Here is a 15,981-nt window from a genome sequence, read left to right as displayed (position 1 = left end):
AGCCTTACCCAGCTCACCAGCAAGCACTTTTGAGGGGAGGAAGCTCCAGGCACCTTCAGTGCCAGCACAGGCTCTTCTTTCCACAGTATGGGCGAATCGTAACATACTAAATATTAGTCCAGGAAGGTTAGTGTGAGCTCAGCTCTGCATATGCACACTTTGAGCTTAAGCTAAAAGTGGATGGACAGCCCACAGTGTGGATGCAAGTAACGTGGTTGGAGGATATTCAAGCCTGCCAGCAACCTTAAAAGACACTGAAGTGGCACAACTAGACCAAGCACAGAACCGCTGACAGATGCAACTATATGCAACTCTGGATTCTGAAGAGCACTGCGGTCCCTGGGCCACCAGCTCCAGCGAACACAGTCTCACGGAAGTGTTTGTGAGAAGGGACCACCGGATATTGCCAGTCCAACCTCTTACTCCAAATGAGACTGTGGCCAACTACAGATCAGGGCAGATGCGGCTTCATCTAGCCAAAGTCTGAAAACTTCCAGGGACTGTGATATCACAACTTCTCTGTATCCTGATCAGGGCTACCCCCCCTAGGAAGCAGATTTCCCACTGTCCAGTCTAAATTCCTAAGCCACAGCTTGGGGCCATCACCCCTTGTTATACCTTTTGCTGCTACTGTGAGGAGTTTGGCTCCATCACCACTGTCACGTGAATGCATGGACACTCCTTCCAGGTCTGTGGCCATCAGCACAGACCAAAAAATAGCACTGTGCATTCATGCAACACTACACATGTAGCTCCACAATGCTGTACTGCACACCATGAGGCTCACCATGTGCTTGGGGATCTCCATGCACCCTTTCTGCCACAGCTTCTAAAGAAAGTTAAGAGTTGCTGTACTTACGTTATTATCTGGGTCTCTATGCCAGGGTCCACAAGGGATCCATCCACAAAAAGCGGTGTTGATGTGAAACTGTATTTACTCCAGGTTCTTCCCTCATCAAAACTCACCCTAGGATAGAAGCAGACAAGATTTATACACATAAAAAGTCTTACTCTAGTGAAACTGCAGCAGTTAACTATTGGCTAAGGTTTGCAAGCTCCAGCAGCTGGATTTATAGACAGGCACCGATGTTTGCTGTCTCCCGGCCCACTAATTCATGTTCTTGGAGTACTTTTGAAAGATCAAAGCCTTAGAGAGTATAAACTATGGCAATAAGCACATGGATATACTTGTTCCAGTGCTATATCAGACCTCAAGGGATCAAGGGACATTGCCAAGTCCTACCGCTGAATCTACAAGAGCACCTGGCATGAGGAAGTGCTCAGGGCATATGCAGCCCTGGTCTGAATGCACAAAAATTGCTGTCACAGCCGTGGGACATTTCACCCCATGCCAGTGCCAAATAGCATTAGCTACAATCTCTGTAGCCCTATTCATATTTCTTTGTCTGACATTTCAGAGGGGGCCTGCATTTTTAAAAAAGGTGGAGGCAGAAGGCTAAACTGAGCCTCTGTCACTGGTTAGTGCAGGTGTTCTCTGCCCATCACAGTTGTAAAGAAAATTGCATGCTGGTTAAAATTAAAGCATTTTCTTTCCTAGCGGCTAAGAGTGTTCATGGTGTCAATGATAAGCCAGGGTAATTCAGTGGTTTCTGATTATCTGTCCTTACCCACAACTACCTTGTGCCTTCTTTTCTGCTTTTATCAAAAGAGAGCATGTGTCCCAACCCATCTCTCAGGGGCCTGACTGAATTAAGAGTTAGTACATGTTTTTAGATTAGCAGAGGAGGGTTAGCAAAGCCTGCTCTCACCTATACCTCAGCAACCCCTACATCTTTGACAGAACTGCACATGAGCAGGTAGAAAAGTCTAACTGACCATGCCAGCAGACAGACTGCACTGGGGCCCTGAGGGCAGTAACAGGCTTTGCTGGCCCTGACGAGCCTCCCCTGGGGCCTCCCCATCCCTGGCCCTGGCCCAGGAGCCCATTTCAGCTTAGCCTGGGGCTGTCAGTCCCTGCCCCAGTGATGCCATTGCAGTGCCAGTCTCCAGCCCTGCCATGGCCCTGCCCCTGCCAGGCCCCGGACCCGCTGATCCCGACCTGCAGGAACCAACCATCTGGCTCAGCCTGGGCCCGGCCCCATCACCATGGGCCTGCCTGGCCATTGCAGGACTGTGTCTGATGCCAGTCACCATCACTGTGCCTTACCCAGACCCCAACCCACAGAGTGGCGGGTGCACAGACTGCAGGACCCAGCCTTGGCCCGTCCCTGTCCCCACAGAGGTGCCCAATGCTGGGGCTGGGGCTGCCCTGCTCCCTCACGGGGCGACGGGATGCGCCCCGGCTGCGGGGCCCTGCCCTGCCGGCACGGGGAGCCTCTGTGGCTCCTGGTGCCCAGGGAGCCACTGGACTATGCAGTGCCCCAACAGACTGTGCCCAAGAGACTGCAGAAAACAGCCAGCAGAGGGTCTGCACATCCAGCCCCTACCGTATCAGAAAAGAGAGGTAACCTGCAGGCCGTTAGCCTGATAGTCCGCATCCAACTCCCAAAACTGCTCTTTATACGCAATTCTGAAAGCAACCAAGTTTCTCTCTGCCCCTAGATTTTTTTACACAACTGCTTCAGCACAATTTCTGCCCAGATTTTCAGCTCCAAGTTCTAGCAGCAAACAAAAAACAGAGAAGCACAAAGGTTTATTGGCTCTAAAATTATTTGACCCTCTCCCAGCAGGGTTGTTTAAGAGTTCTCTGTAATTCTAGGAGGTACCTGGGCTGTGAAAGCTGACATATTATGCTTGATGGACATTACCAAAGGGACAAATAAGGCACAAACTTCTTCTCTGCATAGCGGGAAACATTTGTCGTTTTAAAGTGAGCATAAAAGACAACTTTGTCTTATTTTCCAGGCTAGGGGAATTTGGGAGGTAGTGTCTGTGTATGTGCACATGGAAGGACAGGATCACAGTTAGGAGCTCTGCTTCTAATGAGGGCAATTCAGTTATACATTTTAAACTCATGTATTTCAAGAAGAGATACTCATTTGGTCATGGTATCCTTCCCAGGTTTCCCTTATGCTCTGTTTCTTTAATTCAGCGTACACAGAAATATATCCCAAGGGTTTGAAAGAATAGTTTGTTCACAAGATCCCCAGCTGGAGTTCACAGTCACCAGGAATAGAAAAGCTGAAGTTGTGGCTAGCAAGAGCAGAGGATGCCCATGCCTACAATGTATTTATTGCTCAGTGAAAGTTGGCACCCCTGTGCTGTGAACACTCAAGAATTATCAATGGGAATCCCTACTTCATCCTCAAGACATGATGACCGTCACAGACATTTTGGGAAGGACAATAAAATATTTAAGAAAGGGTCACTCTGCTTGGGTCCTTCAATAAATCTAGAAAGGACAATTACAAACTTCTAAAGAAAATTTCCTCCTCTACCTTTCCTCCCTCTGTTCTCCACTTCACTGATAAGAAAAGAAAGGGGAGGCCATAGCCATTCTTACAGCACAGGGCAAATTAAGCATGCTAACACTGAGGAGTTGGATTTGTCTGAGAGGGTCCTGCCAGAAACTGAAGGGCTTGGTCAGTTAGACTTTTCTTCTACCTACTCATGTGCAGTTCTGCCAAAGACTCCCAACTTCAAATAGGAAGCATCAGGAGACACTATCTGAGATGCTACCTAAGGACAAAGATGCTAGTGTAAGATCCATTATAAACAATGGGTTACATTAACACACACTCTCTAATATAGAAATACAAGGCTCATAGAGACACTGGTCCCTAAATACCTACCTCTAGTAGCACCTAGCAAAACCTTCACCTGTGTGCATCTGCCATGAGAGGACACTGACTACAGACCAAAGACAGAAAGCTGGGGGAAGAACAGCATACAAAAAGCTTATCTGCCCCAAATCTATTTATTTAAATGTATGTATCTTCCCATACACCTGTGCGTTAGTATGCTGTTCTGCCTGCATGCTTATCTATCTAAACAGCATTTCAATTTCTGGGGAACAGCATGCTTCATTAGTTTAGCTAAAGTTCCCTCAGCTTTTCAATTATCCACCCCTCTTTTCTCCAGTATGAAACTTATTGTACAATGTCTCTGCCTGAGAACTAACAGATATACATGTACCCTTTAATCTATTCCGCTCCTGCCCATAGAACAGGTGCCTACTGAGGCAATGTGAAGCGAATTCCAAAGCCCCTAAGGGCACAATTTTGGAGGAAACCTGTTGGAGATTATTCATAATGGTTCTAAATCACTCCTTATTTAATACAGTGGGCTGGACATTCATAGTACTACTGCACATGCCATTTCATGAGACTTGGTGGAAAGGGAAAACATCTGAAAGGAACCTTTCCAAGCCAGACAAAGGAGAGCTGGGTACTCAGCTCCTACGGACAGTCAGCCTGTTACCAAAATTCTCCTGACATCTAAGTACAGGCATTTGTACGTAACTTGCTCTGTAGGTCAAAGGAGCCTCCACAGGGAAAGACTAAATTAAATGGGACAGTTACACCTGGATTGAAGGACATACTCCTAAATGGTTAATACATGGTTGACGGCTCTTTCACTCCTCCATAGCTCAGCTGGCAACAGCCTGAAGCATCTACTGCTGGTGGTGGCTTCTGCACTTGGCTAATAGACACCTCTCCTCCCTTAGTTTATATTTGGTTTGTTTTAAGGACTTGGATATGGTCTTCTTGCTGTCCTCCTTCCTGAGGGCACTTCACCCATGACTACCGAGTTACCTAGCAGAGGCAAATGTTTCTAGTCACATGATAACACACTCTAACCACAGACAGAAAGATCCTGAGCAGAGAAGAGTTGTATTCCAGAGGAAGCATCATTATGGGGCATGGAGACTGCTGGCCTACACTGACCTCTGAATCTGACTCAATATGCACATTCATACATTACATTATGATTGCAACAAGTTTGCTTATGATACTAACAAATCATCTGTTTCCTGAACATTTGAAAGGAATGCAAAGATCACCCCTATTTTACATGTAACGGCCTGCTTGTGAATCCACATGGAGGCAGTAGCAAAACTGCATTTCTTGGAAAACACTTTGTCCATTGGACCATCCTACCCCTTGTCCTAAGAAGATCCTAGAAAAAGTATATAGCCTTAAGAATATGAGCCAAGCACATCCTGTGGATAAAAATCTCCTCTTATGGTAAAGTTAAAGAAGTCATTTCTTCAGCTCAGGTGGTAAAAATGCGTGCTTGAATGCAACAGATTCAAACTTTAGTAGCTACATATGTTGGGGACATTCCAGAGTGTTATTTGTCAGGTCAGGAGTACAAAGTTCAGAAATGTTTCATATTGAAAAAGTAACCATTTGTGATCTTAAGGTACATCTCTGGAACATGAGGTTGTGATGGATAAAGACTTAGCCTCAGTAATGAGGTCTCCAGCTTCTGAATGACTGTAATTTAACTGAACGAGTATGTACAATAATGACTCAGGTAGAAGAGACCTTAAGACCTCATCACTGCTGCCAAACACCATTGCTTTCCTTTTTCTATTTGACTGAAGGCCACATTTCCTTCTGCATGAAGTGCATGAGATAGACATGTGCTTAGCACCATCAAGATGGGAGATGATTCACTTGTGCAGACAGGAATACAAAACCTGGCTCTGAAGGCTATTTCTATTTAATTCACTTCTGAACAGCATTAAAAACTGGGTAGGCCAGTCCATTAGCCATGCCCCTTTTTCACTCAAGACCAGAGACTGAAGGTGATGCTAATACATACATTTTCTGTAAACAGCAAGGTTAGTGCTGAATTTCAGAATGCCTCTCTCCAGTGTTCAGCTGGGGCAGAAGTGAGAGAGCTATAGACTAAGAGGAAAGAGGAGGATAAGTTTGAGCCATATCTTTAGTGCTTAGATTGTTCTAACACGCATGTAATGAAAACAGTATCTTCAACTGGGAAATCACCTTGCCCTCTTCCACCCCCCAACCTTATTCAGTTAACACTACTGTGTGTGGAAACAGACAGTGAAATCCTAGAGGAAATAGTGGTATTAGCAAGTATTTCTACTGTTCTTATCGACACCTGCTGCCTTGACCTCTCTCTCTCTCTTTCTCTCTCTTACTGGTTTAATACTAAATTGTGCAAATGAAAAAGCAAATGTAAGAGGACACATCCTAACAGAAATACCTGGAGTACAAATGATTGCTTCTTACTAAGTATATATGTATCTGTTAGCAGAAAGAAACCCTGCCTGAAGTCTCCTAGTACATTATTAGGGCAAAGAGTAATTCATAAAGCTGTGTGAGTATGTATACAGCCATTATATTTATATAATCAATATATACAATTGTAATATATTAATTATAATTATGTATCAATTATAATTATAAATAGTGACACAATTATGTTTTATTATACAGTTATAATATATTAATATGTACAATAATCATTATATTAATCTACAAAACCAAAAAGCTGGTAGAAGACAGATAAAAATTATCTCATTTGCTCATTTTGTAGAAACAAGAAGGTGCTGAGCAGGAGATGCAAGAGATGTTATCACCACTGCCAACTTACCACATCAGAAAGCTTCTCAAAATAACAAGTCTCCTTACCACAAGTGCTGAATGGGCATTGATGTGTGTTTCATGGCCACAAGTGCCCCTCCCCAGTCCAGAAACCACACATTGTATTCCTCCTCGAAGATCTGCAAACCAAGCAGGTACTGCATGAGTGCTCCACACCTTTGGAAAGGGAAGACTTGGAAGATAACTAGCAAAAGGTTCCATGCTTTCCTTCCCTCTGCAAAACATACCTGTCTCCAGGAACTTCCACCATCAGAAGAGATGAATACGCCAATATCAGTGTAGGAAAGCTCAGAGCCAATGTTGCCTGTAACACAAGCAAGTGTCAGAAGTTCTTGTGTGGAAGGACATAGAAGGCACTTTTTCAGGAAACCAAAAGTACTTGGTTTGACCAGCACTACTTTGCTGTTCTTAATTCTATTCTCGTCTGAAAGCTCACCATGTGCAGGTGGCAAGACTCATTTACAGGAGCTGTGCAAACATGAAACCAGTATCAATTTGAAAATTAACATCAGAGAGAAATGGTATTACCAGCTTACCTTCCCAGCAGATTGCACTGCATGTCATTGCAACTATGCAAACCACTGAAGTCTGGCTTATTCTAGCCAAGGACCTACATGAAAAACTGTATATGAAATTACCTGTCCATTTGGTGCACAGAAATCATCGGAATGGTATGCAGAATAGTGGCCACTGTCCGTAGCTACAAGATATTCCACTGGACACACATTTTTCTCTGAACTTTCGAATCTTCAGGCTCTGGCTGGTAAGTTGAACCTCTGCAATCTGGCAGTGTCTTTGACATAGGTCTTACCTAGGGTTACCTGTATCTCCACTTCTTGTATAAAGGAGAACAGCCATAGGCAAGCTGATCTGATCCAAGTCAGTTATTCATACTGCTTTCACCTCAGCTGAATTAAAGGTGAAACCCTGGCCCCACTTTCCTGTGATTTCAATGGGGCTAGAAAATCAACTCAGGATTCTGTCAAAATTTTCAGCATAAAATATACCTGATCTCAGAATCTGCAGCCAAACAAATAAAGCTTCTTCCCAAGTCTAGCAATGGTTTGCAATGAAGACCTATTAATGAGGATTGTAATGTAATTAAATATTAGCCTCTGTTAAAGGGAACCTTGTTTGTTTAGGTATGAACCTCAGCTGCAGACAGAAAGAGTGCAGAGAATTAAGCTGCACCAAATGACTTAGCAGCAGAGAGACAGCGACCAGGCTGAGCAGCATTTTAAACAATGTTGATAGTTTTCCTTGACCTGAAACTAGCCCAAGCTGTGAGTCCAAACTTACTAGCTTACTCTGTAGGGTTCTTAATTTTAATCTTGTCATTTCCATTCTGATGGAAACTGTTCTGCTGACAGTCCTGTAGGGTGAACAACTCTGCATTCATCACATGTTAGAGAATGGCTATGCCTCACACCAGAACAGCACTCAGAAAAGCTCAAACATCAACCTCAACTGCATGTTCAGACAGCACAGTACAATACTATTTGGAGACACTACCTCAGGACTTGAAACAAGTAATTTTTTTTTCAGAATCCCTTTTCTCAGATGGCAGAGAATGCCTCAACTCATGGCACTATGCAGAGTAAATCACAGACTTGGATTAAATTGCCACTCCTTGAACAACAGTTGCAAGAGTGAGGTCTGATAACTGAGAAACTTGTACACACTCCAAATAGACCTTTTTAGCTCATTCCCAGCACTGCACTGAGGTCAGCATCTTGCCACTCTCATAGCTTCTAAGTGAAATTATTTTTAAAGCAGGTGTAATTCCTGTGGAAGGGAGAACTAATATTTCTTCTTTAAAAATAGCAAAGGGAGAGGAATCAGTCTTACACATCTATAGCATTAACAGGAGCACAATAAAAACACACTAACAAAAATGTTAATTGAATTTCTAACATTTAATGCTGGAAAATGAGAAATTAAAACCCAGATGCAGGTTGATGCACTCCTGTCAGCATCATGGAATCCAACTAGCCACATTGTTGCGACAACAGTTTCCAAAAATAAAACCTCTAGCTTGGGATTGCAGGACGATTCAAAAAAGGCTTTTCCATCAGTGCTCAGGATGAAGGAAACATCATACTGCCCAGCTCGCTAATCTTACTCCTTGGTATCAGTAAGAGTGACCAACCACTTTAGATGAATGTACAAGAAAATCCTGCAGCGGGGAACCATATAAAATAACAGTCTACAGGAACATCCAGGGCCTACAGGTTCATGAGAATGGATCTGCTGTGTCAGTCCAAAGGTCTAACTCCTACCGTGTGTGGAAGCCCTCAAGAATTAGATGTTGGCTTAAACACAGAAGCGTAAGTTATGTACTTTTGTACCATTGTACTCTAAAAATTAAAACAACAAGCAGCTTTCCAACCAGGGATTCACAGATTGTGGCAAAGAAAGGAAGTAAAATGGTCAGATTCTATTGCTACCACTTCTATCTGTCTGTTATTCTCTGTAACCTGGTTCCATGATTTCCTTCATTCTCTCTATGTAGCTTCATTCAGCTATGTGGATTCAAACCCCACCAAAGGTAACCAACTCCCAAGCAGGTCAAGAGGATTTGTATCAAGCCTTGGTATTGGCAGCTTCACAACTGGATACCAAGAAACAGATCTTCTTTTGCAAGAGTCTGACCTATGCCCTCCAGTCAAGAGTCTGAGTTTCCCATCATTACTTGAAATGCACCACTGAAAGTCAAAGAGTAAGACATCTCGCAATGGAGGGTTTGAACAGTCAGTCCTCATGACAATAAGTTGCAACACTTGCCCTTGAACGTGTTCGCCAACATGATGAGACATTCCCACTGTTGAAAATGGGTTAGTAGAAACAGATGCATATATTCCCACTAGGTTAAGCTTTTTATTGTACAAGGCAGTAAGGCTAAAATAATATTTTGCCTTTTAAAGGTTAATTGTTAGACTGGTAAAGCACTCATCCCATGCACTGGCAGCCTGAAAAGAACCTCTTTGACTAACAATTTAGATCACTACTTAGAATCTCACTGTCTTGCTGCCTCTATTTGCTTCCTCACAGGTTAAAGAACAGAAGCCTCCGCAATCACAGCGTCATGAGCTTGGCTCGCTACTACGCATCCATCTAGCACGCGTAACCTGCCAGGAGGGATGACTCCACTTGGCTAAGCATGGGAAGATCTGGAGGTTTAAACCAAAACATCTCACCCTGTTTGGTCTTGACCAGTGAACTGGAAATCACACTGTTTCCCTTGTTGAGCTATAAATGTCATGAGGGGAACCTGTCCCTCAGATTCTGGCTTACTCTGGCAGACACACCGGAAGCACAGGGAACATGAGAATAGAAATGGCTGGAAGGAACAATGTACATTCATACAGGCAATATGCTAACATGACACAATTGCAAGCCACTGCTAGACTGAACAGGACAAAGAAGAGAAACTGCCAGAGAGAATTAGAGCTAAACTGAGCCTTAGAAAGAATAGTCAAGCTCTTGGAACATATTTTGTAACACACTTTGGGCTTTTATTCACTTAGCTGAGTAAGTCCTACTCTTACTACACAGATGAGTAAGACCAGGCTGATGTTAATGTTCCTCTTTGGAGAGCATACTAATGCAGGAGCCTCCCTATGAAAAGGCACGGCAGCATGCATCCTCAAAATGCCAGCTTGACATAGCACCAGGCATTCAGAAAGCACTTTGTCACCACAGGAGCTCCCACAGACCTAAGCACTGTGGGAGCTCTAAGTGCTGTCCATCCTGATCAGGCTGCAGGCTGTGAGCGAGCAACAGGGAATAAAAAGAGCCTGTGATGGCTGTCAGATTAATTACAGTGGGTCAGTCATTGCCACCATGCAGCACTGTAGCAGGCTGTCATTAAAGCATCTCGACCTGCCAAAACACCATTTCACAGAACAACTCTCAGTAACAATGACCCATGTAGTGCTGATGAAGTATTGTCAGCCTTGGAGCAATATAGTGTAGAAAGTAGGTGCCATGCACAAGACAAGAACCCATGAAGTCTGTGCTTGACTAGAAGGGCTTTGTGACAACTCTGTGCTTGATCCTCAAAAGTACTGATACTTTCTGGAAGTGTACCCATGGTTATAAGCCCTCTTCTTGTTCATGGTAATTCCAGCAAATGGGTAGACTTACATGAGTGGTTAAAATGATGTCAAGTGAGAGGAGTTAGTAATCCCAGTTCGTAATGACCCCATGCAGCTGTGGACTTAGAGCTGCGTACAGGCTATTGTAGTGTGACAAATAGCAGGCAGGTATCATCTTATTTGAAATAATGGGCCACATTTCTTCTCACAGATCATAGCAAATGGGAGTTAATGTGAATTAGCTGACATAGAACATCTCATTTACATTTTCAGGCTCCCAGTGCAGCATGGGTGAGTGGTGAGAAGCTCTGCTTATGTTCTTACCTGTTGCCACCAGCAGCCCAGGAGCTGTCTGCTTGCTGGAAATGCTTCCTGAAGTATATGGATTCTCTGAGAGTTGCAGATGTAAGTGTAAGGAACAAAAGGGCTGTTGACAGGAAACAAACAAAAGGCAGAAGCTTTAATATGCAACAAGTCAAATATCAGAGGAACCCTTGGTGACTGCTGACAGATGCTCAGATCCTTCTGAAAATGACCCCTCTGCTCTTAGCATTGTTATAAATAGCAGCATATGTTCATTTTCTGAATAAGCAGCATAAAAGTAACCGAGAGAAAGAGAAGGAGGAATGCTGCATTGCAAGGGAGCATGTCTGCATTTGTTTTTACTAGCAATCTGATCTAGAGCCACTTTCTTCTAGAAATCTTCCTATTTTGATTTAAGATTCATAAAAAGGTCAAGTAAGATGGTCAGAATTTTCTCTTTTGGCTTAAAATCTATGAAGCTACAGAAACAGAAATCCACTTAACTCACCAAGCAGGTTAGGAAAAAATACAGGAAGGGAGATGAACCAATAAAACTCCAGAGGAACACCATTCCTTTGAAACACGGGCTATGGCCTACTATAAAAAAAACTGTTCACCAACCTGAAGTTCTCATCTGTAAACTGTGCCTTATTTTGGACCACCTCACCCTGCAGATCTCCTATTGGCATGAATTTCTCCTCCTCCCCAGCTTCATTTCAAGTTTTGCCACTCACCAGCTGACAAACTACAGGATCGCCTCTTAGATTGGTGTCTGGTGCCTGCAGCAAACGCCAGTCTCTGCCTTTGTTGTAGGTAATGAAAGTCTTGATTTGGTCATCTACCTTCCTGTTAGCCAGGAATATGCCTTTGATCCCTGCTACCTAGGAAAAATGGAGAGAGATTAAAAAACACATCGGAAAAACAGGCCAGAAGAAAGCCTGTTCTGAGGACTCTCAGGAGCGGACACTCTCTGAAAAAGCAATAAAGCCATCTCAATCCAGCCTTAGAGGACTGGGATTGGCAATTATAATTACATCCAGATGTTGCCTGCACAGCTGGCAGGGCCTCTTGCAGTCTCTCTCTCTGGAAGGCAAAGATAAAGATGTTCATAGGGCAAATCCCTAGCCAACAGCCCGTTCCTCCTACGTTTCCCTGAGTGGTTGCAGACAGGCTTACAATGGGCTTGAACACACACACCATGTCACACGGTGGGCTCTGTGGGCCTGGGGATGTGCTCTTTCCCACTCCTTCCCCATGTTTCCGTAACATGGGAGACAGCAGGTCACACCAGCAGCAGTGTGGGTACACTTAGGCCAAGCAGCAAAGGAAAGGGAGGGAAGACCCTGAAGTCACAGAGGAGATGAGGAGATAGCCTAGTAGGGTACATCCACAGAGTGGGCCTCCAAGTTCCTGTCGAGCAACGTGTTCCCAGCTGCAGCACCAGCAGACCAGCAAGAGAGAGATGCAGAACTTCAGAAGAAATAAAGCAGAAACGTTTTTATGGTCTTTTTTCCATTTACACAAAAAATGGAAATGTTTCATTCTGAATATGCTTAAACACTGGGGATTTTCTGTGAATTTGATTTCTTCACTTTCCTTCCACTCCCAAATTCTGTCAAAAATCCACCCAGTTGTTCCAAATGTTTTGATTTTTGTCAGCAGAACCCATTCCAGCAGAATATGGTCCTGTCAAAATGTCCCCAAGCAGATCTAGCATTGAGTCTGGTCTCTGTTGCATAGCTGTGAAAGCGAGACAGCAAGACACAACTTGCTGCAAACCTGGAACTTCCTGGGAATAGCAGGATTATGATGCAAATCCTTCTGCTCTAAAACCCCTTGTGCAACACTACCCTTTGAATGATCCTGTGAAAATCTCTATTGACATTTAACTGTGAAGAGTCTATGATACACAGCTGGGGAGTACAGACTGCCCAGCAATGGGAGATGATGTATGTTTATTTTAGCTGGCTCATCACAATATAGAAATAGGTTTTTTTTTCAGAGGCAGGAAAATATATTTAAGTAGGGAAAAATAAAATATAAAGGCTGTCCTTCATTTTGATTCATATGTTATTTGTCAGTTTTCTCTCCTTACCTTAAATTACCAGGATGACCTGCTGGCCCTCTTCATCTTGGCGCACCAAAACCACCTGCTTCTCCAGAGGCTTAGAGACATACAAATTTATGGAGCAAATTTGTTTTGCAAGGTAACATAGATGTCTATTCCATCTCTCTACATGATAGATAGAAGTTGCCTTAAACAAGGACTGACGATGACCTCCCTGATAAGATCTACCTAAGTTCCTAGTCTGTTTTGATTCAGGCCAGCCAACTTTGACACCCAGATTAATCACAGAAATACAAATCCAGGCAGATGGAAAGTTGTTTCAGCTTGTTACTTCTATGTGAAATCCCCACTGCCAATCTGAACATTTCTATTAGGGAAGAAAACAGCTACAAACTATTCCCAATACAAGTCTGTTTCAGTAGAGTTAGTAAAAACAATGGCAGTTTTTACAAACACATTGATGATGATGATAAATGGACATTATTCTGGCTGAATGTATAATAAATGTATAATCCTAGCTTCTATGTGCAACTCTAAACACTTTTCTCCATGTTATAGTAGAGCTTCCCCAAGTCAGTCTGCAACCATTACTGTTTATATTACAGATAATTTTTTTGTTGCCGGCAGAGCACTGAGCTCTGAACAGTGTTCAAAATCTCAGAAGATATTCCAGTCAATGAGATACATCAAAACCAGAATGCTCTGAGAAAACCAGAAACTTGAACAACTACTATGAATGGATTGTGCTTGGCCAAGGTTGAAAGCCCTGGCAGAAGAATGAGAACAGGAGATGATTCAAGGTAGAAGTAATCCCACTATTACCTCTACGCAAATGGCACCTATAAACTTTTGCTTATAGTTCATAAACTGTTCAGTGATCACAAAGGTGGAATTCAAATTCCCTTTCTTCAGTGCCTGCAATGCCTGTGAGCGTTTCTAGATGTCCAAGGGGAGAAACCAGTATTTCAGACCTAAGGTTTTTCCCTTTTGGAAGTTCGTGATATCTCATTCATGGGAGTATCTGTGTAACTGTTAGTCTTACGTTACCTTTTAAACCCAAGTGGAGCAGATGCAAAATTCTATCACTCTGATCTATTGGAGTTTTGCACTCTCCTAGCATCAAGGTTAAGTGTTGATGAAAGGTTCAGGGAACAAATACCCCGAAGACAACAATAGGTAATAAAACATCACAGGGGTCTGAGATGTCGTATAGCCTAACCAGTTACTGACTTGAAAGCAACAAGTTGTCACACCAATCAGAACTGCACTGCAGAATGCAGTGCATCTATATGTATCTATCCTCACATGAGCTGGCTCAGAATCAAATCCAATAAATTGGATTAAAAATTGGATTTATAAAATTTAAATTGGATTTATAAAATCAAATCCCTGGATGCCTCAGGGAGCAGTGCCATTTTGGTGCCTGCATAGCTGCGACTCTGGAGATCATAGCTGTCTCGGATGACCCCCAAAAAAAGAAGACCTGGAAGGGTGGTGAGAGATTTACATTTGTCTGAACTAGTAAGCAGTTGCTGTTCTTGTAGGGTGACCTTTACCACATACCTGATAAAGGTCAATGATGATATTTCCCTCCAGTCCTCTACTGCTTTTCACGTTTTCCAAGGCCAGGGTGAAGTACACCCCTCGGGTGTCAGAGATGTACAGGTTGTATGTATCGTTCTGGTTCCACTCTTGAACAGCTGCAAATACCTGATTCTCATCTGTGCTGATAATATGCATGTCCTGTTAAAAGATGACAAAAGGCCTATTACTAAGGATCTCTATATTTCTTTGCCCTTTGGGACATGTAGTAATTACCATGACTTATGAAAGGATGGAGATGGAGCATGAATTATAGGTGATTTTAAATAATTTTCTGTTAAAGCAAGCCAATAAATTACCATCATTGTGACTTTTCTGCATTTTTTTTTCAATGGCTACCAGCTGGGTGAAGGGTTTTTGCCTTCCTCATTTCTGGTAGCTTGAAGGAATTTCATCCAGCTGCATTTTTTATTTATAAATTTGAAAGTCAATTTTATCACTCCTGGAAGATTCACAACCCTGGAGCCTGGAGTCCTCTCATAGTCACTATGCTTGGTGCAACAGCAGGCTAGGAGCAGTGAAAGCTTCCGTTCACATGCTGAACTCACAGGCTGTGCTTCTGGCAGCTAAAGAACCACTTCCACAAACTGGAATTGAGTTCAATTTTTTTTGAAGCTGAGGTATGGGGATCAGTTTGAGCTAATGCTGGTAGTGATTTTTAGTAACAGACACACTTTTCTATTGAGAGTTGGTTTGAGATCTGCCCACTGTGGGGGCTATCAAATAATCCACCCACTAAACTTTGCTGGATTCCTGCTGGTGACCAAGATGTGAAGCTCCAGCAAGGGTTTCCCCATTTAGTTTTAATATCAAAGAATTTTGTCAATGCATTTCTTCTGTATTCCTTTAAAGCAGGTTCATTACTTAGAGATGATTTCCAGGATGATGATGAGTATCTAAACACTTCATCCTTGCCACCCTTGTTGAACAAATTAACAGTGGTTCAGCTTGAAGTGATGGCATTGTGGTTACATGGGACTTTATTGTATCTATTTATCTATTTGTGTCTATTTAAAACTCCCCCAAGATGCCAAGGGTCCTGATTAATTTCATATGCTGTTTCTTGATCAAGAAATCTTAATTCCTTATTTAGAGGTGTTCTGCCACTTTGTCCACAAATGTGTGTTTGGAAATCTGAAATCTCTCAAAGGATAGAAAGACTTGGTTTTGGGAAGAGTTTCTTGGGGAAGATCAGCTCAACATTCCCACTCTGCCCAGGAGGCTACTGAGACTTCTATGTGAACTGTCATGAGGAGTAGTTGAGGTAGCCAAGATGGGGCTATTTCCAGTCAACGTAACACCATCTATCAGCATGGGATAAGGAGAAAAGACTTTGAGGGCCTAATTCTGTCCCAGTGAGTTCAGCCAGTGG

At 43.1% G+C, this 15,981-nt stretch overlaps 1 protein-coding gene across 1 annotated transcript in view; it reads right to left on the bottom strand.

Moving 5' to 3' along the window:
* Positions 1-15,981, bottom strand: part of SORCS3 (sortilin related VPS10 domain containing receptor 3) — a 321,068-nt gene that overhangs the window by 58,989 nt on the left and 246,098 nt on the right. The window contains exons 9-14 of the mRNA XM_026117524.2: positions 14,571-14,750; positions 11,674-11,820; positions 10,961-11,063; positions 6,767-6,843; positions 6,567-6,658; positions 860-967 (exon numbers count right to left, since the gene is read on the bottom strand). Of these exons, the coding sequence (XP_025973309.2) occupies positions 860-967; positions 6,567-6,658; positions 6,767-6,843; positions 10,961-11,063; positions 11,674-11,820; positions 14,571-14,750 (707 nt within the window). The remainder of the gene's footprint in view (positions 1-859; positions 968-6,566; positions 6,659-6,766; positions 6,844-10,960; positions 11,064-11,673; positions 11,821-14,570; positions 14,751-15,981) is intronic.

The sequence above is a fragment of the Dromaius novaehollandiae genome, chromosome 6 (genome assembly GCF_036370855.1).
Source record: "Dromaius novaehollandiae isolate bDroNov1 chromosome 6, bDroNov1.hap1, whole genome shotgun sequence".
Lineage (NCBI taxonomy): Eukaryota > Metazoa > Chordata > Aves > Casuariiformes > Dromaiidae > Dromaius > Dromaius novaehollandiae.
Note: the sequence above shows the minus strand (reverse complement) of the source record. Positions and strands in the feature narration are given on the sequence as shown.